Consider the following 27,141-nt stretch of genomic DNA (forward strand, 5'->3'; position numbering starts at 1 on the left):
AAAAAGTCTAAGGATTGGGAGGACCTAGGACATCTGATTAGAGAGTGCTAAAGGAGATTCAGCATAGTCCTGCCGGTAAAGATTATTTATTTACTTCAAGAGTTTAGAGTGGCAGTTTGGGGATAGCACGAGGAGTTATCAGCTGTGATGGCTTGGAGAAACAGTGTAAACCGGCAGTGTAAACAAGAGCAGGGCATATGTGAGTGGTTGAGAACGGAGAATAGGAGTATGACTAGACAGAAAATAGTAGGGATGACAAGTTTTTTTCGGGCACAGTCTAAGTTGGTCCGGTGTCTGGAATGAGACTGGGGCCTAATAAAAAGGAGCTCAAATGGGCTGTACCTTGTAGCATTCCGAGGACAGGCCTGAATTCTGAGAAGCGAAAGTGGTAAAAGTGTTGTCCAGTCCTTTTTAAGTTGGTGGCTGAGCTTGGTGAGGTGTGTTTTAAAAAGACCTTAGTCCGTTCTACTTTTCCTGAAGACGGAGGACCATAAGGGATATAAAGGTTTCACTGAATACTAAGAGCCTGAAAAACTGCTTGGCTGATTTTACTAATAAAGGCTGGTCTGTTATTAGACTGTATAGAGGTGGGAAGGCTAAACTGAGGAATTATGTCCGACAGAAGGGAAGCAACGACTGCGATGGCCTTCTCAGACCCTATAGGAAAGGCCTGTACCTATTTAGTGAAAGTGTCGACTTAGACTAAGAGGTATTTTAGTTATCTGACTCGGGGCATGTTGAGTAAAGCTAATTTGCCAGTCCTGGGTGGTGGCAAATCTTCAAGCTCGATGTGTAGGGAAGGGAGGGGGCCTGAATAATCCCTGAGGAGTAGTAGAATAGCAGATGAAACACTGAGAAGTTGTTTCCTTGAGGATAGATTTCCACGATGGAAAGGAAATGAGAGGTTCTAAGAGGCGGGCTAGTGGCTTGTACTATAGCATAGCCTGCCTTTGCTGGTGTGTGGCGATTAGGCCTGGTGGAACTGCCATCAATAAATTAAGTGTGATCAGGGTGAGGAACAGGAAAGAAGGAAATGTGGGGAAATGGGGTGAATGTCAGGTGGATCAGAGAGATAACAGTCATGAGGGTCAGGTGTGGTATCAGGAATAATGTGGGAGGCCAGATTGAAGTCCGGGCCAGGAACAATGGTAATTGTGGGACTTAACAAAGTGAGTACAGCTGAAGGAGCCAGGGAGCAGAAAGTATATGCGTCAGGTATGATGAAAAAAATAGATTTTGGAAGTTATGAGAAATGTAGAGAGTGAATTGAGCATAGTGTGTGATTTTTAGGGCCTCTAAAAGTATTAAAGCAGCGGCAGCCACTGCACGCAGACATGAGAGCTAGGCTAAAACAGTAAGGTCAAGTTGTTTGGACAGAAAGGCTACAGGGTGCAGTCCTGGTTCTTGTGTAAGAATTCTGACTGCACTAACCATGCCTAGGAAGGAAAGGAGTTGTTGTTTTGTAAGGGATTGAGGTTTGGGAGATTAATTGGATACGATCAGCAGGGAGAGCACGTGTGTTTTTATGAGCATTATGCCGAGATAGGTAACAGATGAGGATGAAATTTGGGCTTGACTGAAGTAATGGTGGCTGTCTGTGAAGCCTTGCGGCAGTACAGCCCAGGTAATTTGCTGAGCCTAATGGGTGTCAGGGTCAGTCTAAGTGAAAGCAAAGAGAGGCTGGGATGAAGGGTGCAAACAAATAGTAAAGAAAGCATGTTTGAGATCCAGAACAGAATAATGGGTAGTAGAGGGAGGTATTGAGGATAGGAGAGTATATGGGTTTGGCACCACAGAGTGGATAGGCAAAACAATTTGGTTGATAAGGTGCAGATTCTGAACTAACTTGTAAGCCTTGTCTGGTTTTAGGACAGGTAAAATGGGGGAGTTGTAAGGAGAGTTTATAGGTTTTAGAAGCCCATGCTGTAGCAGGCGAGTGATAACAGGCTTTAATCCTTTCAAAGCATGCTGTGGGATGGGATATTGGCATTGAGCGGGGTAAGGGTGATTAGGTTTTAATGAGATGGTAAGGGGTGTATGATCGGTCACCAAAGAGGGAGTAGAGGTATCTTATACTTGTGGGTTAAGGTAGGGGGATACAAGAGGAGGACACAAAGGAGGCTTTGGGTTGGGGAGAAGGGCGGCAATGAGACGCGGCTGTAGTCCAGGAATAGTCAGGGAAGCAGATAATTTAAAGTGTCTCGGCCTAATAAGGGAACTGGGTAGGTGGGGATAACTAAAAAGGAGTGCTTAAAAGAGTATTGTCTAAGTTGGCACCAGAGTTGGGGAGTTTTAAGACATTTAGAAGCCTCGCCATCAATACCCACAACAGTTACGGAGGCAAGGGAAACAGGCCCTTGAAAAGAAGGTAATGTGGAGTGGGTAGCCTCCATATTGATTAAGAAGGGGATGGGCTTACCTTCCACTGTGAGAGTTACCTGAAGCTCAGCGTCCATGATGGTTTAGGGGGCTTCCGAGGCGATCGGGCAGTGTCAGTCTTCAGCCACTAAGCCGAGAAGAACTGGGAAGGAGTCAGTCAGAGAGCCTTGGGCCAGAGTTCCAGGGGCTCTGGGAGTGGCTGCCAGGTGAGTTGAACAGTCCGATTTCCAGTGGGGTCCCACACAGATGGGACACGGATTAGGAGGAATTCCGGGCTGCGGGCATTCCTTGGCCCAGTGGCCAGATTTCTGGCACTTGAAGCAAGATCCTGATGGAGGAAGTCTTGTAGGAATGCTTGACTGCCGCAGCTTAGGCATTTTGAAGTTCTCGTATGCTGGAGGTGTGGCTGGGTTTTGTCTCACAGCAGAGGCAAGTAATTGTAACTCAGAAATGCATTGCCAAGCCGGGCGCGGTGGCTCACGCCTGTAATCCCAGCACTTTGGGAGGCTGAGGCGGGTGGATCACGAGGTCAGGAGATCGAGACCACGGTGAAACCCCATCTCTACTAAAAATACAAAAAAATTAGCCGGGCGTGGTGGCGGGCGCCTGTAGTCCCAGCTACTCGGAGAGGCTGAGGCAGGAGAATGGCGTGAACCCGGGAGGCGGAGCTTGCAGTGAGCCGAGATTGCGCCACTGCACTCCAGCCTGGGTGACAGAGCAAGACTCCGTCTCAAAAAAAAAAAAAAAAAAAAGAAATGCGTTGCCGTCTGGCTGCTTCCTCTCTATTATTGTACACCTTGAAGGCGAGGTTGATTAATTCCTGTTGTGGGGTTTGAGGGCCAGATTCTAATTTTTGAAGTTTTTTCCTAACGTCAGGAGTGGATTGGGTGATAAAATGCATGTTAAGAATAAGGCGGCCTTCTGACCCTTCTGGGTCTAGGGCGGTATAGCGTCTAAGGGTAGCTGCTAAGCAGGCCATGAACTGGGCTGGGTTTTCATCTTTGCCTTGAGTAGTTTCTTTAAGTTTGTCATAATTAACAGTTTTGTAAGCTGCCTTTTTAAGCCCTTCAACTAGGCAGGAAAATCATGTAATCTCGCCTAGCTATACCTGGGGAATTTGCCTGGTAGTTCCATTGGGGATCCTCTCGGGGAACTGCTCTAATGCCTTCCTGGAGGTCTGGCTCGTGAAGCCAGCAGTTATCAGCATGAGATTGGGCTAGAGAAAAAACTCTTTCCCGTTCATCCAGGGAAAGGGTAGAAGTCAGGATGACATTTAAGTCACTCCAGGTTAAATTGTAAGACAGAGTTAGATATTGGAATTCCTGTATCTATTTAGTGGGATCTGATGAGAAAGAGCCTAAATGTTGACTGATCTGAGAGAGATCTGATAGAGAAAAAGGTACATGTACCCTGACTGTGCCTTCAGCTCCAGTCACCTCTCTAAGAGGAAATTGTTGGGCAGGTGGGGAAGAGCTAGTCATGGAACTAAACTGTAAGCCGGACCGGGTGTGAGGAGGGGAGGTGATAGAAGGATTATAGGGTGGAGGAGTGGAGGCTGAGGAAGAATTGGGACTTAGCTCGGCCTGGCGATGAGCAGCCTGGGGAGGAGGGGAAAGGTCAGATGGATCTGTAGAAAAGGAAGACTGGAAAGAGTCAGTGACACTTGGGGTTGGGACTGAGGGGACAGGCAGGAGGGAAAGAAGGAGGATCTGGGAGGAATCGCATTGGGAACAGAGACTAGGGAGGGAACAAAGTGTGAAAAATGCCTGGACGTAAGGCACCTCAGACCATTTGCCCATTTTTCGACAAAAATTATTTAGGTCTTGTAGGATGGAGAAATCGAAAGTGCCGTTTTCTGGCCATTTAGAGCCATTGTCAAGTTTGTATTGGGGCCAAGCGGTGTTGCAGAAGAAAATAAGGCGTTTAGGTTTTAGGTCAGGTGTGAGTTGAAGAGGTTTTAAGTTCTTGAGAACACAGGCTAAGAGAGAAGAAGAAGGAATGGAGGGTGGAACTTTGCCCATAGTGAAGGAGGCAAACCCAGAGAGAAGAGAGCGCAGAGATACGAGGTTGGGGTACTTGCCCCTTCCCCAGAGAAGGGGTAGAGACATGGAGAGAAGGGGTTGAGGGGTACTTGCCTTTCCCCTAGAAAAGCAGGACTTGCTGCTAAGGGTGAAGGAGAAGGGGTTGAGGGGTACTTGCTCCTCCGAAAAGCAGGACTTGCTGCTAAGGGTGAAGGAGAAGGGGTTGAGGGGTACTTGCCCCTCCCCTAGAAAAGCAGGGCTTGCCACTAAGGGTGAAGGACCAAAGCAGGCATCCCTGCATGGTCTGACACCTCTGAAACCTGGGTGAATAATCAGGGAGGCGTCCCTGCAATGATTAAACACCAAGGGAAGGCTGCCTTCCCTAGTCCGTGACTGGCGCCGGAGTTTTGGGTCCACGGATAAAACATGTCTCCTTTGTCTCTACCAGAAAATGAAAGGAATTGAAATTAAGAGAAGGGAGAGATTGAAGAGTGGAAAGGAGAAAGTGGTTGAGGGATAGTGAGAGAGGTTGGAGAAGAGAGTAAGAAGAGGCGCTTACCGGATTTAAAATTGGTGAGATGTTCCTTGGGCTGGTCGGTCTGAGGACCTGAGGTTGTAGGTGGATCTTTCTCACAGAGCAAAGAACAGGAGGACGGGGGATTGATCTCCCAAGGGAGGTCCCCTGATTCGAGTCATGGCACCAAATTTCATGCTCGTCCGTGTGAAGAGACCACCAAATAGGCTTTGTGTGAGCAACATGGCTGTTTATTTCACCTGGGTGCAGGTGGGCTGAGTCCGAAAAGAGAGTCAGCAAAGGGTGGTAGATTATCATTAGTTCTTATAGGTTTTGGGATAGGCGGTGGAGTTAGGAGCAATGTTTTGGGGGCAGGGGTGGATCTCTCAAAGTACATTCTCAAGGATAGGGAGAATTACAAAGAACCTTCTTAAGGGTGGGGGAGATTACAAAGTACATTGATCAGTTAGGGTGGGGCAGGAACAAATCACAGTGGTGGAATGTCATCAGTTAAGGCTATTTTTACTTCTTTTGTGGATCTTCAGTTACTTCAGGCCATCTGGATGTATATGTGCAAGTCATGGGATGCAATGGCGTGGCTTGGGCTCAGAGGCCTGACAGTTACCTCTGTGGCACAAGGTCTAAAACAGAGGTTTTGTTCATTTGCTTAAACTTTATAACGTTTCTATAAAGTGTTCTGTGTTAAGCTTGTCACTTTTGGAATGAACAACCATTGATAGGCATGCATCAAACTAAAACAACATTTGCAAAAGCACTTCTCTCTAGAATGATACTGCTTTAGAATTTCTTTAAATTGCAACCACCCTACTTCATTTAAGGGTTTATTTGTTGATCATAAACTCCTTTCCAGAGGGCCAGGACAGAAGAGTTAACGATAGCTGATATTCTGCCTGGCACAAAGGCAAAACATCAAGGGTGAATAAGATTTAACTGACAGGATTTTATTTTGTACCCAACTTTATGATCTAGCTGGTGTATGAAGTTAGGTTTACCTGTTCCTATAACTGAAGAGCTTTGGGTAGGTGGTTCCCTAAGACATGTTGTTATTTTTTAGTTCATGTAATATTAATAGTACTTGGGGTATATGGTCTTAAGCATTAATATGTTGAGGCATCCTAGGGCTCATACCACCGCTATCTTGTCATCCTCTGCTTATTTACCTCTACCTTCTGCAAGGAAGTGGGAATGTTATGTGGTGTGGTTTTGATTCCATGCCTTTTCTCTCTGGGCTCCTCTTCCACATGCATGAGTGCTATAGGCCTTGACTTCCACCTATGGTTTTGGGAGTGGGTGGATGGATTCCACAGAAGGGAGGTTTTGGTTTGTAATTCACTGTTAATGTGATCACTCACCTGTTCAGGTTTATAGATCATTATTTCTAAATCAGGTCTGACTTTAAATTTGTGAGAGACCAATGGAGGTGAGTAGGAAGCAAAAAGCAAAGTAAAATTTCCCAATCTGCTACTGTATTGATTGTGAAACACTTTAAAGAGAGATGAGAAAGACTGAAAGGTCACCTGAATAAAAGATTCTTTGCAGAGTAAAATTTACTCTTGGTGTGGAATTTGGAAATGACCTTCTATTTGGGGATTTGTTTTTGCAAACCTGAAATTTAGGCCTTTACATGTCTTAGTCCATGATCTTGACTTGGAGTTCCTGTTGTAGTTCATTAGCAGACCACGCTTCTTGTTTTTCCACTATACTCCTCATGCTTTTTCATCATTGTCAGGCTTCGCTCACGAATTCCCTTCTACTTTGATTGATTGTCCCCTTGCCTTTTATTTGATGTGCTTCTACTCTCCTCTCCTAAACAGGGTTACTCCCATAGTGCCCTGGGGACAATTTTGTCACCACACTTAAAAGATAATGACCTGGGCTGGGTGTAGTGTCTCATGCCTGTAATCCCAGCACTTTAGGAGGCCAAGGCAGCAGTCTCTTGAGCCCAGGAGTTTGAAAGACCAGCCTGGACAACATGGCAAAACCCCATGTCTACAAAAAAATTACCTAGATACCAGGCATGGTGGCTCATGCCTGTAGTCCCAGAAATTTGGGAGGCCAAGGCGGGTGGATTGCCTGAAGCCAGGAGTTCGGGACTGGTCTGGCCAGCATGGTGAAACCCTGTCTATAAAACAAAACAAAAAATTAGCTGGGTACAGTGGTGAGTGCCTATAGTCCCAGCTACTGGGGAGGCTGAGGTGGGAGGATCACATGAGCCTGGGATGTTGAGGCTATAGTGAACCAAGATTGTGCCTGGGTGACAGAGTGAAGCCCTGTCTTAAAAAATAGAAAAAAAAGATAATGACCTGTTTTTATATCTGACTTCGTCACTAGTCTAGGTTCCTTCAAAACAAGGGCTCTGGTGTACTCATCTTTGTAACCATTTGTATAGTGTGATGCCTGGACCTTAATAGACTTCCTTAAGTGTTCGTTTGGATATGAAGGGGAGGCTGGACACAGGACTGGGAGTTAAGACTGAGTTTGATTATAACTTCTTGTTGTATGACCTTGGGCAACTGATTTATTAAACCCCTTGAGGTTCAGTTTCCTTGTACGTAAGATGAGGGGATCTAGCCCATCTGGGGATCTTGTTAAAATACAGATTATGGCTCAGCAGGTCTCTGGTGGGTTCTGATATTGTGCATTTTTAACAAGCTCCCAGGAGAAGTCAGTGTAACCAGTCCATGAACTACAAAGGACTAGATAACATCTAGTGGCTCTTCCAGCTTTTATCTTCTGTGATTATAGTCATTGTTTTAAATTCTGAACAAAATGACAAAATATGTGTTGTAATTACTAAATATCTCTCCAGTTTATCAGAGTGCTGAAAAGACAATTCTGTGCCTTATGAAGTTTCCAGTGTATGACAATGTCCCTAGAATTGAAAGTAATTTTATTGCTCCTAAAATTTTAACTTTAACAAGTTAAAAATATAAATGTCTGGGAAAGCATTTAACACTAGCTTGTCATCTAAATTGTTAGTATGCTTGCCTATTGGAGAACATTTGCCGTAAATAAAATTACTCTTGAAGGCTTTATGCTAATGAGCTGAAGTAGACAGACAGGTGATCTTATGAGTATAAATACAGAGACAGGCAAGCTGTTGATGAATTCATCATCAGAGGAGGAAGAGTTCCCAGTCATTGTCTTCACTTCTCCAGAAGGTGAGAATCAAATCGTTGTAGGAAGTGTTTATAGATATGCTATAGGTAAACCCAGACTTTGTATTGAATAGGATTGCCGGGAATAGGTTTTGTTTGAAAATGTTGCCATTTCTTTTGGGTTTTACTTTCTCAAGAAGTCATATTTGATTAGGGAATTGCCACCTTGGGAATTTTTAGCTTTTCTTGATCCTTTGTACAAAAGTAGTTGGACTAATTTTTATGTGTGACTTGTAGAATAAATCCATCTCTTCTCAACCATATCAGGAATATTAATCCAGCACAACTTCAGCATCCAAATAAGTTATATCCATGGCTGTGATGGATTCTGATCATTCGTAAATAGTTCTTACTGGGCTGGAACTGTTCTGTCTACCTACATCCTACTCTGTGTTTTACAATTTAAATTTTTTTTATCTAAAAAAATTAAAATCCAGCTAAGGGAAGTTGAAACTCTGAAAAAAAGTACAGAGTGTAGCTTATAGTTGAGGTGGTTATCTTTATATAGAGTTTTTAACCTCCCACATAGAACGATAATTTATACTTCCAAAGTGAGCTATATTTCATCTCCCCTCTACACAGTTGTGGTTTGGACAGAAGTTTTAGACCATCATCATCATCATCATTATTACATTTTAATCATTTGTAATTCTTGGTTACCTAAGTCAAACTCACTAGGTCAAGCACCACAGAGGAAACTGAATATAACTATCACTAGAAGACCAACCCCTTTTCTCCCTGTAGTAGATTCTTGCCTGGGGTAAGTTCAGGCATTCTCTTTGGTACACATGGAGATTCTTATTAACACTGCTGTTTTAACACTGCCCTTCTTGCTGGGAGTCTTAATGGAGGCTGCCTTGTGGCTTATTTAGTGTTAGGTTGCTGCTAAGTTGGACTCATTTTTAAAAATAGTTTAATTTATATTGAACTCAAATTAATGTTTTTGAAACAAACTATGTACACACTGAAGGCATTTGCTGCAGTCTAAACAGATTGTCCTTTGCCAAATGTCTTAACCAGAACTGTTTTGTTTTGTTTTGTTTTTTCTTTTGAGACGGAGTCTCGCTCTGTTGCGCCCAGGCTGGAGTACAGTGGCATGATCTCGGCTCACTGCAGCCTCTGCCTCCCGGGTTCAAGCGATTCTCCTGCCTCAGTCTCCCAAGTAGCTGGTATTACAGGCATCTGCCACCATGTCCAGCTAATTTCTTGTATTTTTAGTAAAGATGAGGTTTCACCATATTGACCAGGCTAGTCTCGAACTCCTGACCTCAGGTGATCTGCCCGCCTTGGTCTCCCGAAGTGCTAGGATTACAGGCGTGAGTCACTGTGCCTGGCCTAGGACTGTTATCTGAGGTTCCTTGTACCCCTCTTTGGAGTCTGAAATAGACCATTTCCTGTCACCCAGAGAATTATTACTATTTTACTGCAAACACCATTTTTTAGACTTTGCACTCAGATATTTTCATCGTTCTTTGACATTGAATTTTAGTGGCTTATGGCTAATGAGAAAGAAAATAATCTTTTTTTTTTCTTTGAGATGGGGTCTCACTCTTTCGCCAGGCTGGAGTGCAGTGGCTTGACCTCAGCTCACTGCAACCTCTGCCTCCTGGGTTGAAGCGATTCTCTTGCCTCAGTCTCCCAAGTAGCTGGGACTACAGGTGCATGCCACCACGCCCATCTAATTTTTGTATTTTTAGTAGAGACAGGGTTTCACCATGTTGGCCAGGATGATCTTTATCTCCTGACCTTGTGATCCGCCCATCTTAGCCTCCCAAAGTGCTGGGATTACAGGCACGAGCCACCGTGCCTGGCCGAAAATAATTGTTAATAATGGCTTTTTAGTTTCAAGTTGCTTTTGAATTTTCCAACAGTGACCTACTAACATGTTAGTATTATATTTTATGCTTTGTTTTTCAAGAAATGATTTTTACTATAAATAGGAGAAGATGATTAGCACTATCTGTTGTAAAGTACTATGTGGTTTTTAAAACCAGTATTATACATTTAGTATGATATGTTGATCTTTAAAATTCCGTATCTTCTCCCCTCTAAAGAAGATCTATCAGCACTGTAAGAGAGGGCGAGAGAAAAAAAAAAGATCTAGGGGATCTAGGGGACAGTCTTAGTAGCAACAAACCCCTTTGGTTTATCAATTGTTATGCAGAGTAGAAGAATAGTTATAGGTGGTTTCAGAGAGGAAAATATGATGGTGAAAGCAAACTAGATTTTTTTTCCTCTCTCAATCTCTGGAGATTTTAACACAGAAAAAATTTATCTAAAATAATTGTATGCCTGTTTCTTTCCCCTCTTACTTACCTTTAAATCTAGCTGTCAGTCTTTAAGGAACAGTCAGATCTGTTTAGTTTGTCTTGTAGGTAAGAAGCAAATGTGCTCATAGAGGGTTATTTTTCCTCTGTAGTTTCAGATATGTTTTTGGCTTTACTTAATTATATACTGGCAGTATATTAACCTGCCAGTAGTAGCAGGTTCAATTTTTTTTTTTGGTCTATTAAGCAATCTCCAGTATAGACAAAAGTTACATCTACCCTACTCTCAAAAAACATGCGTACCCCAGACTCTGGAAAGTCCCTTCACTGCACTAATTCCAACCAACATCCCTACAGGATTCTGTGTACTGATAGTCCTTTCCCATCACTGTAATCTAGCCTTTCTAGAGAAGAAAGAAGACTGTCAGAGGAAGCCCTTTGTAAGAGAATTTTTCTGACATCTCTCTTAAGATTGCCAGACTTTTCCTGCTCTGGCATTCAGCTCTTCAGCAGATTACAAAAATTACTTGGGGTCCTTCCAACTTTTTGTTTGTTTTATGTCCTTGTTATTGCTACCGTCAGGACAGCACAGGTCTCTTATTTTATATTAGAACTTTACAGGATTGTTCCTCATTGGGGGTTGTTCCCTATGGGGGTTGTTCCCTATGTTCTGAGCATGTGTATATCAGACCTGCGAGTTTCAGATCTACCCTGTCTTTCAATATCATCAGTTTGGGCAGTGTTTGGGCTAACCCAGTAATAATTCTTACACAACATCTCACCTCACTTATTCTAGCAGATACCTCTGAAATAGTGTGAAATAAAACTCTATTCTAGGCCGGGTGTAGTGGCTCACACTTGTAATCCTAGCACATTGGGAGGCTGAGGTGGACAGATGGCTTGAGCTCAGGAGTTCAAGACCAGCATGGGTAACAAATTGAAACCCCATCTCTACAAAAAATACGAAAAATTAACTGGGTGTGGTGGTGAGTGCCTGTGGTCCCAGCTGCTTGGGGAGACTGAGGCAGGAGGATGAGGTCCACTTGAGCCCAGGAGGTTGAGGCCTGCAGTGAGCCAAAATCATGCTACTGCATACAAGCCTGGGTGATAAACTGAGACCCTGTCTCAAAAAAAAAAAAAAAAAACCAGCAAAAAAACTGTTCTAGTTCTGCATATAGACCAACGCATGGTCTAACCCAGCCTGTCTCAAATCCCTATCCACGTGCTCTTTCAGATACAAATATGGCTCCATGAAAACAATTTTGTTAGCATTTCTCAGAAAGAATGAGGGGTAAGAGGGAGGAAAGGAATGACTGCACCCTGTAGAGTGGCTATAAAAGGTTTCCTCCAGCATTTAAAAAAATCTGATGATGTATTCTATGGGTTTACTTGATGTTATTGTTTGTCCTTAAAGATAAAGTCACAAATCAACAATTAAAAATCTCTTTCTTTTCAGTTTCCAAAAAAAGACTTACAGCAAAATGAATAATCCAGCCATCAAGAGAATAGGAAATCACATTACCAAGTCTCCTGAAGACAAGCGAGAATATCGAGGGCTAGAGCTGGCCAATGGTATCAAAGTACTTCTTATCAGTGATCCCACCACGGATAAGTCATCAGCAGCACTTGATGTTCACATAGGTACAATTGAAAATTGTGAATTAAGCTTTGTTTTGTTTCATTGACCTAATGTTAACATTTATTAGAACTTTCCATACGTGTTTAAATACTCAGTAGTTACCGGTTCCATGTACCTTATTTTATACCAGAACCGTCATAAAGCTATTGGTAAACTGCATTGTCTCAGTCAAATAATCTTACATTTTCTAAGGACATCTTGTTAGGTTCCCACCTAAGGTGACCTAGCAGCAAAAATTCATTGCCATTCTTTACAGTAACAGTTAGGATTTTTTTTTTTTTTACCTTGGTACATCATTCAACATAATATTCCTTTTTCTTTTTCTTTTTTTTTTTTTTTTTTTTTTGAGACAGAGTTTACTCTATCGCCAAGCTGGAGTGCGGTGGCGCAATCTCGGCTCACTGCAACCTCTGCCTCCTGGGTTCAAGCAATTCACCTGCCTCAGCCTCCTGAGTAGCTGGGACCACAGGCATGTGCCACCCCGCCCAGCTAATTTTTGTATTTTTATTAGAGATGGGGTTTCACCATGTTGGCCAGGATGGTCTCGATCTCTTGACCTTGTGATCTGCCTGCCTCGGCCTCCCAAAGTGCTGGGATTATAGGCGTGAGCCACCGTGCCTGGCCTAATACCATATTTCATAGGTTCTTCTGTGCACATTTCTTTTTTTCTTTTTTTTTTTCTGAGTAGGAATTTTGCTCTTGTTGCCCAGGCTGGAGTGCAATGGTGCCATCTCGGCTCACCGCAACCTCCACCTCCCGGGTTCAAGCAATTCTCCTACTTCAGTCTCCTGAGTAGCTGGGATTACAGGCACGTGCCACCATGCCTGCCTAATTTTGTATTTTTAGTAGAGACGGGGTTTCTCCATGTTGGTCAGGGTGGTCTTGAACTCCCAACCTCAGGTGATCTGCCTGCCTCGGCCTCCCAAAGTGCAGGGATTACAGATGTAAGCCACCACGCCCAGCCTTGTGTGCACATTTCTTTTTTTTTTTTTTTTTGAGACAGAGTTTCACTGTTGTTGCCGGGGCTGGAGTGCAATGGATGTGATCTCGGCTGACTGCAACCTCCACCTCCCAGGTTCAAGCAATTCTCCTGCCTCAGCCTCCTGAGTAGCTGGTATTACAGGCATCCGCCACCACGCCCAGCTAATTTGTGTATTTTTAGTAGAGATGGGGCGTTGGCCAGGCTGGTCTCGAACTCCTGACCTCAGGTGATCCACCCGCCTCAACCTCCCAAAGTGTTGGGATTACAGGCAAGAGCCACCACGCCCTGCCATGTGCACATTTCTTACACATTTAATGTTGCTTTAATCAGGTTGCTTCTTTTTTTTTTTTTTTTTTCTCTGAGACAGAGTCTTACTCTGTTGCCCAGGCTGGAGTGCAGTGGCGCAGTCTCTGCTCACTGCAGCCCCCACCTTCAAGGTTCAAGCAATTTTCCTACCTCAGCCTCCCTAGTAGCTGGGATTACAGGCACCCGCCACCATGCCCAGCTAATTTTTGTATTTTTATTAGAGATGAGGTTTTGCCATGTAGGCCAGGCTGATCTCAAACTCCTGACCTCAGATGATCTGCCCACCACGTCCTCCGAAAGTGCTGGGATTACAGGTGTGGGCCACTGTGCCTGGCCGAGTTGCTTTTTATGTATGTGTACAGTTAGTGGGACAGTGTTTCTTTTTGTCCTCTTTGAAAAGCTTTTAACTCATTGTCATTTTAGAACTGAGGAAATAAGGTAATATTGAACAAATAACTACTGCCTACCACAATGCTTTATTTAGACTACCAGAGTGATTTGCATATGTCATCTAATTTGTACTCACACAGCCCTCTAAGATGCGTATATATTGAAGCGATTGAGTCAAGATAGGTACAGTATTGTGCTTACCGTTTCACAGCTAGTAGAGCTGGTAACCCCCAAACGCATGCTGTCAGCACTGTGCTGTATAGTCTCCTGCAATGAAATCATGACAAGAAAATTCTAGCTCTTGCTGGGCGTGGTGGCTGAAGCCTGTAATCCCAGCACTTTGGGAGGCCAAGGCTGGCGGATCACGAGGTCAGGAGATCGAGACCATCCTGGCTAACACGGTGAAACCTCGCCTCTACTAAAAATACAAAAAATTAGCTGGGTGCCAGTGGCGGGCGCCTGTAGTCCCAGCTACTCCGGAGGCTGAGGCAGGAGAATGGTGTGAACCCGGGAGGCGGAGCTTGCAGTGAGCCAAGATCACGCCACTGCACTCCAGCCTGGGGGACAGAGCAAGACGCTGTCTCAAAAATAAATAAAAAAATAAAAAGAAAATTCTAGCTCTTAAAACTGAATCCAGCTCTTTCTTCCTCTCCAGCATGTGGGGAAACTAATGTTCAGAGACACTAAGTAACCTGCCTGAGGTTACCAACTAATTAGCGTCAAGAGCAGGCACTAGAAACCAGTCTTCTGACTACTAATTTACTTTCTAAATAATACCATTTTAGGTAGCTTGTGCTTAACTTTCTCTGATTATATAGTTGGAGTTGTCATGCTAACAAGAACTACAAATCATCTGTACTTAGTAGCTTTCAACATAAGACAGTGATTTATTATATACGTGTTTTCTCTTTCAGGTTCATTGTCGGATCCTCCAAATATTGCTGGCTTAAGTCATTTTTGTGAACATATGCTTTTTTTGGGAACAAAGAAATACCCTAAAGAAAATGAATACAGCCAGTTTCTCAGTGAGCATGCAGGAAGTTCAAATGCCTTTACTAGTGGAGAGCATACCAATTACTATTTTGATGTTTCTCATGAACACCTAGAAGGTGCCCTAGACAGGTAATGCAGAATACCCTATGAATTATCCAACTTTGTGTACTTATCACATTAATAATAACAACAATTATTATTTCTACAGAGATGGCTTCATAGTTTAACAAAAGGTATTTTAACCAGTTTTTTTCCCCGTGTTTTCTGAAAAAGAAAAAAATGAGTGATGTCATATTTTAAATGAGCCTTCAGGCCTACAAAATATTTTATTGAGGTATAGAATTTTCAGCAGCCCTTTCCATTCTAACTGGTGTTACATAAAAAGCATGTGATGAGGACTAACCTGTGACAGTGTCATTGATCTCTTTTCAGACATACTTCTTTTCCAGAATGCTAAACCTTAAATATTCTCTCTTCATTCATTTCCTTGCTTCTCAAGGATGCTTAATAGATACAGAACTTTTTTTTTTTTTTATTATACTTTAGGTTTTAGGGTACATGTGCACAGTGTGCAGGTTTGTTACATATGTATCCATGTGCCATGTTGGTTTGCTACACCCATTAACTCGTCATTTAGCATTAGGTATATCTCCTAATGCTGTCCCTCCCCCCTTCCCCCCCGTTTTTTTTTTTTTTTTTTTTAATTTTTTTTCTATTTTTTTGAGACGGAGTCTTGCTCTGTCACCCAGGCTGGAGTGCAGTGGCGCGATCTCGGCTCACTGCAAGCTCCGCCTCCCAGGTTCATGCCATTCTCCTGCCTCAGCCTCTCCGAGGAGCTGGGACTACAGGCGCCCGCCACCACGCCCGGCCAATTTTTTTGTATTTTTAGTAGAGACGGGGTTTCACCGTGGTCTCGATCTCCTGACCTCGTGATCCGCCCTCCTCAGCCTCCCAAAGTGCTGGGATTACAAGCGTGAGCCACCGCGCCCGGCTGATACAGAACGTTTTGACCTGCTGTTTCAACCGTGGGGATATTTTGAAAGTGTTTTCTGGAGCAAGCTCCATTAAGCCGATTTAATTTCTTGGTCAATTTTTTTTTTTTTTAGACGAAGTTTCGCTCTTGTTTCCCAGGCTGGAATGCAATGGTGCAGTCTTGGCTCACTGCAACCTTCACCGAGCAATTCTCCTGCCTCAGCCCCCCAAGTAATTGGGATTACAGGCATGTGCCACCACACCTGGCTAATTTTGTATTTTTAGTAGAGATGGGGTTTCACCATGTTGGTCAGACTGGTCTCAAACTCCTGACCTCAGTTGATACACCCACCTCGGCCTCCCAGAGTGCTGGGATAACAGGTATCAGCTACTGCGCCCAGCCTTGGTCAACATTTTTTTTTTTTGGTCAATTTTTTGTACAGCTGACAATTTCTAATTTTTTTGTTACATCAGTGATTTGATTCATTATTTGAATCAAATAATGGACTACACTCTGGTAGTCCAAAGCATTATGGTAGGCAGTAGTTATTTGTTTATCCTTGGTGAATATTTATAGTTTTCTGTGATGCCAAGGTGTAATTTAGCAACTTTTTGGATCTATAATGAAATTTGACAGTTTTAGTCACTGTCAGCTTTATTTGCTTACTTTTAATAATAGTTATTATATTTTTGAAAAAACGTTATCAAGGCAAGGGCATGGGTTTACCATATGTGCTGGGTCAAAGTAGTCTATTTCTTGCTTATTCTATTTTATGTTTCAGTCTTTAGGCAGCAGCTTTGAGGTGTAATCATCTCTGATATGTATTCCCAAAAGACTTCCATTAATTAGTTCCCTGGGATCATACACTGAATTTCATTTCTTGCTTTACAAATGCTGCAGCAGATGTTCATATAATAGATCTCTGTATGATGGGGGATGTCTGTTTCTTGGCTCAAACTAAAAATCCACTTGTATAAGAGGATCATTTAAAAAACTTGATTATACTGTGTCATAACATGACCCTTTAACTGGGCCTATCCAGCTTTGGTATGTAGCTATTAGACATTTTTCCCAGCCTGGAGGTATTGAGGTGGGTAAAAGATGTTATGTGGCCAGAAATTCTCTGTTTTCATACATCTTTGATTATAGACTCCAGGTAGATAGAGTTTCCCTTTGTGGTGTATGTAAAGTACTTAGCACAGTATCATATTTACTTATGCACTTAAAGTAAATAACAAGTAATGATAATGGCTTCTGTGACAGCTGGACTGTGAGGGGTAGTAACTGAGATGTTTATAGACCCAAGAGTTCCTTAGGCCCACTGAATAAAGTAGTCCTATTCAGAGCCTCTGCTCTTAGCTTCATCTGAATCAAGTCTTATTCTATAAAATGGGTTGTAAAGTTTCTTAAGAATTACCACAGGAATCATGAGTTAAATTCAACCTGATACAGAAGTGTTAATTTATTAGCTGTAGGTATCTTAAACTTTGGTACTATTATTAAGGAATAGCCTCAAGAAAGGCATATTGGTTACTTATGTTAAAGTTACATACCATGTTATTTATTGAATCACTGCTTATTAAAATTTTATGGACTGTTTCTCTTATGATTTCATAAAAGCCCATAATCATGGCTTAGTCAAACTATGTCATTACCTCAGGTTTTTCACTGCATTATGTTTTTTCCTACTAATTCAAGTTTGTTTTTCTACATAAGAAGAAAGAAATATTTTTTTTATTAATTTTTTTTGCATACAAAAACATTTTCTAAAAATACATACAAACAAAAAGATGCGTATCAAACATATTAGGAAGGTTGCACATGGGAAGTCGGGGAATAGAAATGGGGGTGGGAGTTAAAATAAATGAGAGAGGGACTTTATATGGATCAGTGATAATAACTCAATCCTCTATTTGACAAGAGGGAGAAGGAAGAGGAAGAAAAAGAAAGTGGGATAAAGGATCAGAAAGGGAGGAAAATAGAAAAAATTAGAGTATGACTCCAGGGTAGACCTGTTTTGTTGTCATTGAGTTGGTTGGTTGGTTTGTCTGTTGTATTAGAAGAAAGAAATATTTTAATTGAGCTTGTTAAAAGTAGGTCACTTGTTTGTCCTAAGGTGCCTGAGTCTTAGTGAAATTGCACCTAAAACTGTAAATTTAAGATTGGCCTAAAAACTTTGACCTGCCTTTTTCTTTCTTTCTCTCTTTTTTTTTTGGAGCATTAGCCACATACAACAAAGTTTTTATAGACGTACCAAATTAAAAATCTTAAATAGACTGCTGTTGTCCATAATCTGCCTTTTTTGGTGTTATTATTTTTTTTTTTTATTTTTTTTTTTTGAGACGGAGTCTGGCTCTGTCGCCCAGGCTGGAGTGCAGTGGCGCGATCTCGGCTCACTGCAAGCTCCGCCTCCCGGGTTCACGCCATTCTCCTGCCTCAGCCTCTCCGAGGAGCTGGGACTACAGGCGCCCGCCACTACGCCCAGCTAATTTTTTTGTATTTTTAGTAGAGACGGGGTTTCACCGTGGTCTCGATCTCCTGACCTTGTGATCCGCCTGCCTCGGCCTCCCAAAGTGCTGGGATTACAAGCATGAGCCACCGCGCCCGGCCTGGTGTTAATTTTTTTAATTTTCACTATTTATCATCTCTGGGGTAGATCAACTCCTCTGCATTTACCTCTGTTCAATATTAGATTTCTCTTCTGTTACATAGCACTTATTTTATATTCCTTTTTTCTTAGTAGCAATGGTAGTTTGGTTTCTGATTCTGCAAAATTTACATTTCCTATCTAATAAGTTACAAAAATCTTTCTAAAAGGCTATTCTTTTAAAATGACATCTTTCAAGTTTTAATTATGTTTCATACCCTTAGGTTTGCACAGTTTTTTCTGTGCCCCTTGTTCGATGAAAGTTGCAAAGACAGAGAGGTGAATGCAGTTGATTCCGAACATGAGAAGAATGTGATGAATGATGCCTGGAGACTCTTTCAATTGGAAAAAGCTACAGGGAATCCTAAACACCCCTTCAGTAAATTTGGGACAGGTTTGTCAACAGCTGCTTTCCTTGACCTCATTTAAACCCATGACCACTGCATAGTATTATATTTTATGTATATATAAAATATATTTATGTATATATTTATGTATATAACCCATGGTATATACAGTTCGTGGCATATTTTACAATTCAGGATAGATTTCAAAATTCCACATTTCTACTTACATCCTGTTCAAATAGGGTTCTAAATGTTTAAGGAGCAGAGCAGTTAGAGTTGTGAATAGATATTAACCAGCATTCCATATGGAGAAGATAATAGATTCTTTTATTCTGAAGCCTACCTTCCAAAGTACTTTTTTTTGTAAAGGCTCACTATAGTATTGTTGAATCCACTTGTCCTCATTGCCTCCACTTCTGCTAATCAGATGCATAGCGTCTGCTATGGGGTTAGCTCTGTGGGAGATAGGATACTGTAGAAGACACACAAAATCCCTGCTCTTAAAGTGCTACAATCTCCTAGAGGGAGATAAGAAATGGGGATGGCCGGGCGCGGTGGCTCACGCTTGTAATCCCAGCACTTTGGGAGGCCGAGGCGGGCGGATCACGAGGTCAGGAGATCGAGACCACGGTGAAACCCCGTCTCTACTAAAAAATACAAAAAATTAGCCGGGCGCGGTGGCGGGCGCCTGTAGTCCCAGCTACTCGGAGGCTGAGACAGGAGAATGGCGTGAACCCGGGAGGCGGAGCTTGCAGTGAGCCGAGATTGCGCCACTGCACTCCAGCCTGGGCGACAGAGCGAGACTCTGTCTCAAAAAAAAAAAAAAAAAAAAAAAAAAAAAAAAAAAAAAAAAAAAAAAAAAAAAAAGAAATGGGGATAACAGGAAGTAGAATAAGATAAATGTGGAGACTCTTGACTTTATAATTGTACCTTTTTCTTCAATTTTTCATTACAAAGCACTTGTTTACAATATTTAAACAGTACAAAAGTATTTAGAGTAAAAATAAAAGCAGAAACACAAAGTCTGTCTATTCTTTATCTATTCCTGCCAGTCCTACTCACCAGAGGTAATCATAGTTAACAGATTACTATACTTTTAAAATACTGTTTTGGGTATTATAAAAGTATATAAGAATAATGATAATATATTCTTTAATGTACTTAGAAATTTATGCTTAAAAATTCACTTCTCTATTATGAGAACATGCTTATTTTATAAATTAGTTTTGGGAACTTTTTAAAACCATAAAGACAACTTTCTTTAAGTGTGGATATCATTCTAATTTATCCAACAGCAGTCAGAGAAATTAGCATAGCTTTACAGAATTAGGAGTTTTCAAAAATTATACTTTGAAGCAGTGATATTATATTCTTTAGAACCATAGTACTTGGCACTCAATATTAACATAATTGCCAAGATGAATAGTGTGGTTCTTAGAATGTCTACATAATGCTGAATTTTTTGAAAAGTGATTTTTGTGGAGAACATCAGTATACATGGTATGTCAAGAATGGAATGTGAGTTTTAAAAAACAAATATCAGGCCAGGCATGGTGGCTCATGCCTTTAACTGCAACACTTTGGAAGACCAAGGTGGGAGGATTTCTTGAGTTCAGGAGTTTGAGACCAGCCTGGGCAACATAGTGAGACACTATCTCTACAAGAAAATAATTAGCCAGGCATGGTCGTGTGTGCCTGTAGTCCCAGCTACCTGGGAGGCTGAGGATGGCTTGAGCCAGTGAGGTCAACTGCAGTGAGCCACAATTGAGCCACTGCACTCCAGCCTGGGTGATAGTAAGACCCTGTCTCAAAAAAAAAACCCAACATTTATTTATGTATTTATTTATTTATTTATTTATTTGAGACGGAGTCTGGCTCTTGTCACTCAGGCTGGAGTGCAGTGGCCTGCTCTCAGCTCGCTGCAACCTCTGCCTCCCAGGTTCCAGCAATTCTCCTGCCTCAGCCTCCTGAGTAGCTGGGATTACAGGCACCCGCCACCATGCCCGGCTAATTTGTGTACTTTTAGTAGAGACGGGATTTCTCCATGTTGGTCAGGCTAGTCTCGAAATCCTGACCTCAGGTGATCCGCCCACTTTGGCCTCCCAAAGTGCTGGGATTACAGGCGTGAGCCACTGCGCCTGGCGATTATTTGTTTTTTAAAGTAGTCCCTTTGATATATTAGATACTTATACAAACAGTGCTGCTATTGTGCACAATATGTTGGAGCTCCTCTTTGGGAGTTGCCTTTTTTTAAATAGCTTTACTGGTGACAATTATAATCAGCATAATCAGAAAGCAGTTACACATTTTTCAGAAATAAATCCAGTGAATAAGGTGAGTAATGTTACTTCTGGTCACAAACAAGGAACATTTTTTTTTCCTGTAGAGGTGGGGTCTCACTATGTTGACCAGGCTCGTCTTGAACTCCTGGCCTCAAGTATTCTTCCCACCTCGCCTCCCAAAGTGCTGAGATTACAGTCATGAGCTACCATGCCTGGCCACAAGAACAGTCTTAAAATATTCTATAGAAGGGTTTCAGGAATGATGGGCAAAGAGATACATTGCATGGCATATCCATATGGATGAAGTTTCAGGGCATGTTTCTTTTTATAGCCTGACAAAGCTAGGCAGTTAGCAAAGTACAAGGTAATATAAACAGCTGAGAAACAAGTGAGCCAGACTCGGTACACAGTACAGAAAATGTGATATAAGTAATGAAAATGTCAAGTTACCTTCTGATTTTAGAATTATAAACTTACATTGAATTTTTTGGAATAGAAGTTCTATGTATTTTTAAGGTCACAGGTACATTTGAAAATTTGATGAAAGTTGTATGCCCTCATCTCAGATATTATGCATATTTAAAACTTTGCAAAAGTGATCCTTGAAGTAGGTTCCTTGTCAGAAATTCATGCTAATGTATATAGATTGCTTTGGCCTCAGATGTTTTTGTGAATGTGGGCCACTTTGTTCATCTGGGGATTTTTTGTTTTGTTTTGTTTTGTTTTGTTTTTGTTATTTTGAGACAGTCTTGCTGTGTTGCCCAGGCTGGAGTGCAGTATGGTGATCTTGGCTCACTGCAACCTCTGCCTCTCAGGTTAAGTGATTCTTCTGCCTCAGCCTTCTGAGTAGCTGGGATTACAGGCACCCACCACCATGCCCAGCTAATTTTTGTATTTTTAGTAGAGATGGGGTTTCACCATGTTAGCCAGGCTGGTCTCGAACTCCTGACCTCAAGTGATCTGCCCGCCTCAGCCTCCCAAAGTGCTGGGATTACAGGCATGAGCCATCATGCCTGGTCTCATCAAGGGATTTTGATTTAAAATAATGATACCAGAAAAAGGTGTGTATTTTTGAATGAATAAAAACCACACATTGTATTATCTGTTTTAAGACAACTTTACAGTAAGATGTTGGTCCCTAACAGTCGTTTTTCAAGCTTCAGAAATAGTATAGATTAGTGGCTTTCAAACTTTTTTGTATACAACTCATAGTAAGAAGCACATTTTATTTAGCAATTCAGAGTATGTATATGTGTTTGTGTAAGCAGCTGAAACAAAAGTTTTGTCAAACACTATCTTACATCATGGGATGTAGTCTGGCACTTTCCATTATATTCTGTTTTTTTTTTCTAGAGAAACTCTGGTCTACTAATACTTTAAATGCATTTAATTACAATATAATGGGTCCTGACCCACAGTTTTAGTAGTCCAAAGTGATGGACAATAGACTCTGAGCATTGGATAAAACACAGCACTCATCCATGAACAAAAATAAACCACAACAATAAAAAACTTTTAAGCTGATTAAAAACTGTTGTCAAACATCATGATTAATGGAGGTTTCAAAGGATTTCTATTGAAAAAATAAGGATGCCCACTATCACTTTTTGTTTGGCTATACTTACAGGTATTAATCATTACAATAAGTCAAGGGGGAATATGTGATTGTAAGAGATGGAAAGGAAGCACAACAAAACCTATTTCCTTATTCCCATGTGATAGGATTGCCTCCATAAAAATACTGAAGAAAATCTTCAGATCAGTCATTAAAAATAATTCAGCAGGGTTGCCAGAAAGAAGAGAAACACACTAAAATTGCGTGTTTTTGTTTGTTTGTTTGTTTTTTGAGACGGAGTCTCGCTTTGTCACCCAGGCTGGAGTGCAGTGGCGCAACCTTGGCTCACTGCCACCTCCGCCTCCCGGGTTCAAACGATTCCCCTGTCTCAGCTTCCCAAGTAGTTGGGATTACAGGCACGTGCCACCACGCCCAGCTAATTTTTTGTATTTTTAGTAGAGACGGGGTTTCACCATGTTAGTCAGCATGGTCTCGATCTCCTGGCCTCGTGATCCACCCGTCTTGGCCCAAAGTGTTGGGATTACAGGCGTGAGCCACCATGCCTGGCCATGTTCTTGTATCAATAATCAATTACAGGAAAATGCTGGGGTAAAAATTATTTCATTTGTAATATTTAACAAAGCTGTAAAATATTCAGTAATAAATCCAGTGAAAGAGTTGCAAGAAATATGTAATGGATATAAAAGAATGCCTAAATGGGGAGGTATATCATGCACATGGATGGTTAAACTCTATTTAACACAAATGTAAATATGCCCCAAATTTCTCTTAATTCAATGCAGTGCCAGTTGAAAGTCCTGTAAGTTTTTTTTGAGGAATTTTATAATCTCATTATAAAATTAATAAGAGAGTAAAAGGCCAGGAATAGCTAAGATAATTTTGAAGAACAAGGAAAGCTACTTCTACCAGTTACCAAGACTTATTATAAAGTTCTAGTTGTTACAGTAGTAGAATTGAAACAGGGGTGCATGAGGATACGAGTGGAACAGATTATAGGCCCTGGAAACATCCACAAACATGGAAACTTGACATAAGGCAGAGGTACATTACAAATGAATGAAAAAAATATAGTTCTTTCTTTTTTTTTTTTTTTTTTTTTTTTTTTTTTTTTTTTTGTGACGGAGTCTCGCTCTGTCACCCAGGCTGGAGTGCAGTGGCGCAATCTCGGCTCACTGCAAGCTCTGCCTCCCGGGTTCATGCCATTCTCCTGCCTCAGCCTCTCCGAGTAGCTGGGACTACAGGTGCCCGCCACCACGCCCGGCTAATTTTTTTGTATTTTTAGTGGAGACGGGGTTTCACCGTGGTCTCGATCTCCTGACCTCGTGATCCGCCCACCTCGGCCTCCCAAAGTGCTGGGATTACAAGCGTGAGCCACCGCGCCCGGCCAAAAAATATAGTTCTTTCTTAGGACTTTATGTAGACTTTCTATAGACTACAGGCACGTGCCACTAAGTCTGGTTTGCTACAACTTTTAAAAGAAAATATATGAGAATTTTTTTTATCTTCAGATAGAAGAAATGTTCTTAAACACACGAAAAAACCCATAAAGATAGAGATAAGCCATAGGTTTAGAGATAAACTTGACCTCATTGAAATTTAAAATTCTTATTCAAAAGAGACACAAAAAGCTAGATGTGGTATGCACCTGTAATCGCAACTTCTCAGGAGGCTGAGGCAGGAGGATGGTTTGCACCCAGAAGTTCAAGACCAGTCTAGGCAACATAGTGAGACCCTGTCCTTTTTTTTTTTTTTTTTTTTTTGAGACAGGGCCTCACCCTGTTGCCCAGGCTGGAATTCAGTGGTGCAATCTTGGCACTCTGTAACCTCCTCCTCCTGGGCTCAAATGATCCTCCTACCCCAGCCTCCCAAGTAGCTGAGACTACACGCACACACTACCACACTCAGCTAATTATTTAATCTTTTGTAGAGATAGGGTCTCCCTATGTTGCCCAAGCTGGTCTCAAACTCCTAGGCTTAAGTGATCCTCCTGCCTCAGCCTCCCAAAGTGCTAGAGTTACAGGCATGAACCATTGTGCCCAGCCTCTTAACTTCTCTAAGCCCCAGTTCCTTTCCACGTCAGGTTGATGTCAATATTAAATGAGATTGTGCAGGTGAAGCCCATAATAATGTTAAATAAATCATATTAATAGTATAATACCTGATTGGTAGCTGTGAAAGGACAGTAGGATTCTGAAAAAGTCCTTGCCTTGATTCCATATAGATTTTGGGATTTTTTTTTTTCTATTTCTGTGAAGAATGTCATTGGTATTTTGATAGGGGTTGCATTGAATCTGTAGATAGCTTTGGATAGTATGGACATTTTAACAATATTAGTTCTTCCAGTCCACGAACACAGGGTATCTTTCCTTTTTGTGTATGCCCTCTTTAATTTCTCTCATTAGTATTTTATAGTTTTCATTGTAAAGATCTTTTACTTTTTTTTGAGATGGAGTCCCGCTCTTTCTCCCAGGCTGGAGTGCAGTGGCACCATCTCAGCTCACTGCAACCTCCACCTCCTGGGTTCAACTAATTCTGCCTCAGCCTCCCAAGTAGATGGGATCACAGGCTTGCACCACAACACCCAGCTGATTTTTATGTTTTTAGTAGAGATGAGGTTTCGCATGTTGGCCAGGCTGATCCCAAACTCCTGAGCTTGAGTGATCTACCCACCTTGGCCTCCCAAAGTTCTGGGATTAGAGGTGTGAGCCACTGCACCCAGCCTGAGATCTTTTACTTTTTTGGTTCAATTTGTTATTAGAGGGTTTTTTTGTTGTTTGTTTTTTGTAGCTATTATAAATGAGATATCTTTCCTTTTTTTTTTTTGTTTTTTTTTTTTTCGGATTGTTCACTGTTGGCATATAGAAATGCTACTGATTTTGATATGCTGACTTTTGTATCCTGCAACTTTACTGAATTGATTTATCAGTTCTAACAGGTGTTTTTGGTAGAGTCTTTAGGTTTTTCTAAATATAAGATTATGTTGTCTACGAACAATGACAGTTTGACTTCTTTCTTTCCATTTTGGATGCCCTTTATGTCTTGTCTAATGGCTCTGGCTAGGACTTCCAGTACTATGCTGTATAAAGTGGTAAAAGTGGGGATGCTTGTCTTCTTCAGATCTTAGAGCAAAGGCTTTCACTTTTTCGCTGTTGCATATGATGTTAGCTCTGAGTTTGTCATATACAGCCTTTATTGTTTTGACATATGTTCCTTCCGTACCCAGTGTGTTGAGAATGTTTATCATGAAGGGATGTTGAATTTTATCGAATGCCTTTTTCAGCTTATGGTGTTTGTCCTTGATTCTGTTACTGTGATGTATCATGTTTTTGTTTTATTTTGTTTTAAGACGGTCTCACTCTGTTGCCCAGGCTGGAGGGCAATGGTGCAATCTCGGCTTACTGCAACCTCTGCCTCCCGGGTTTGAGTGATTCTCTTGCCTCAGCCTCCCCAGTAGCTGGGATTACAAGCACACGCCTGGCTAATTTTTGTATTTTTAGTAGAGACTGTGTTTTGCCATGTTGGCCAGGCTGGTCTTGAACTCCTGATCTCAAGTGATCCACCCACCTCGGGCTCCCAAAGTGCTGGGATTACAGACATGAGCCATTACACCTGGCCCTGTGATGTATCATGTTTATTGATTTGTATTTATTTGTGTATATTTTTGTTTGTTTGTTTGAGATGAGTCTCACTCTTTTGCCCAGGCTGGAGTACAGTGGTGCCATCTCGGCTCACTGCAACCTCCACCTTCTGTGTTCAAGCGATTCTCCTGCCTCAGCCTTTCAAGAAGCTGGGATTGCAGCACCCACCACCACGTCTGGTTAATTTTTGTATTTTTAGTAGAGACGGAGTTTTGCTATGTTGGCCAGGCTGATCTCAAACTTCTGACCTCAGGTGATCTACCCGCCTCGGCCTCTCAAAGTGCTGGGATTACAGGCGTGAGATTACTGTGCCCAGCCTGATTTGTTTATGTTGAACCATCTTTGCATCCCTGAGATGAATCCCGCTTGATCATGTTGAATGATATACATTTTATATACATATATATATATATATATATATTTTTTTTTTTTTTTTTCTTTTTTGAGATAGAGTCTCACTCTTTCACCTAGGCTGGAGTGCAGTGGCACAATCTCAGCTTACTGCAACCTCCACCTCCCAGGTTCAAGCAGTTCTGCCTCAGCCTCCCAAGTAGCTGGGATTACATGCCCGCCACCATGCCCGGCTAATTTATGAATGATATTTTTAATATGTTATTGAATTCAGTTGGTATCCACTTTGGCTTTTTCTCTTCATTATTCACATATGCCTTTAGTTTCATAGTTCCTGATAAACTGGAAACCATTTTTCTGCCCTATTTTGTTTTTTTGTTTGCCTCTCCATGGAATTAAAGTAGGAGCAGTTGAATGTTTACAAGTAGGTTTAGAATAGTAAAAAGAGAAACTTAGTTCTGGTTATTCCTTACTGATCTGTTTCTCCAAACATAACTCTGCCGACACTGTGGGAGCAACTGGGTTTAGTCAGCTGGGAGGGAAATAAAAGAAGGAGGTCAGAGAGTGGGTGGGAGCAACGAAACAGGTACTCCTTCATGTATAGGTAGAATGAAAGGCAAAGTAGAAGACAAGAATATAGAGGGTGGAGCTGTATTT

The 27,141-nt window shown here is 41.7% G+C and overlaps 1 protein-coding gene across 6 annotated transcripts in view; it reads left to right on the top strand.

Moving 5' to 3' along the window:
* Nucleotides 1-27,141, top strand: part of IDE (insulin degrading enzyme) — a 126,234-nt gene that overhangs the window by 25,148 nt on the left and 73,945 nt on the right. For 5 of the 6 annotated variants that reach the window (XM_055255342.2, XM_055255352.2, XM_055255381.2 and 2 more), the window contains 3 exons: nucleotides 11,817-12,001; nucleotides 14,592-14,799; nucleotides 18,515-18,684. In XM_055255342.2, the coding sequence (XP_055111317.1) occupies nucleotides 11,817-12,001; nucleotides 14,592-14,799; nucleotides 18,515-18,684 (563 nt within the window). Of the gene's footprint in view, nucleotides 1-11,816; nucleotides 12,002-14,591; nucleotides 14,800-18,514; nucleotides 18,685-23,530; nucleotides 23,537-27,141 lie in introns of all 6 variants that reach the window. The other variant, XM_055255384.2, reaches the window with a different exon arrangement.

Source organism: Symphalangus syndactylus, chromosome 2 (assembly GCF_028878055.3).
Source record: "Symphalangus syndactylus isolate Jambi chromosome 2, NHGRI_mSymSyn1-v2.1_pri, whole genome shotgun sequence".
NCBI lineage: Eukaryota > Metazoa > Chordata > Mammalia > Primates > Hylobatidae > Symphalangus > Symphalangus syndactylus.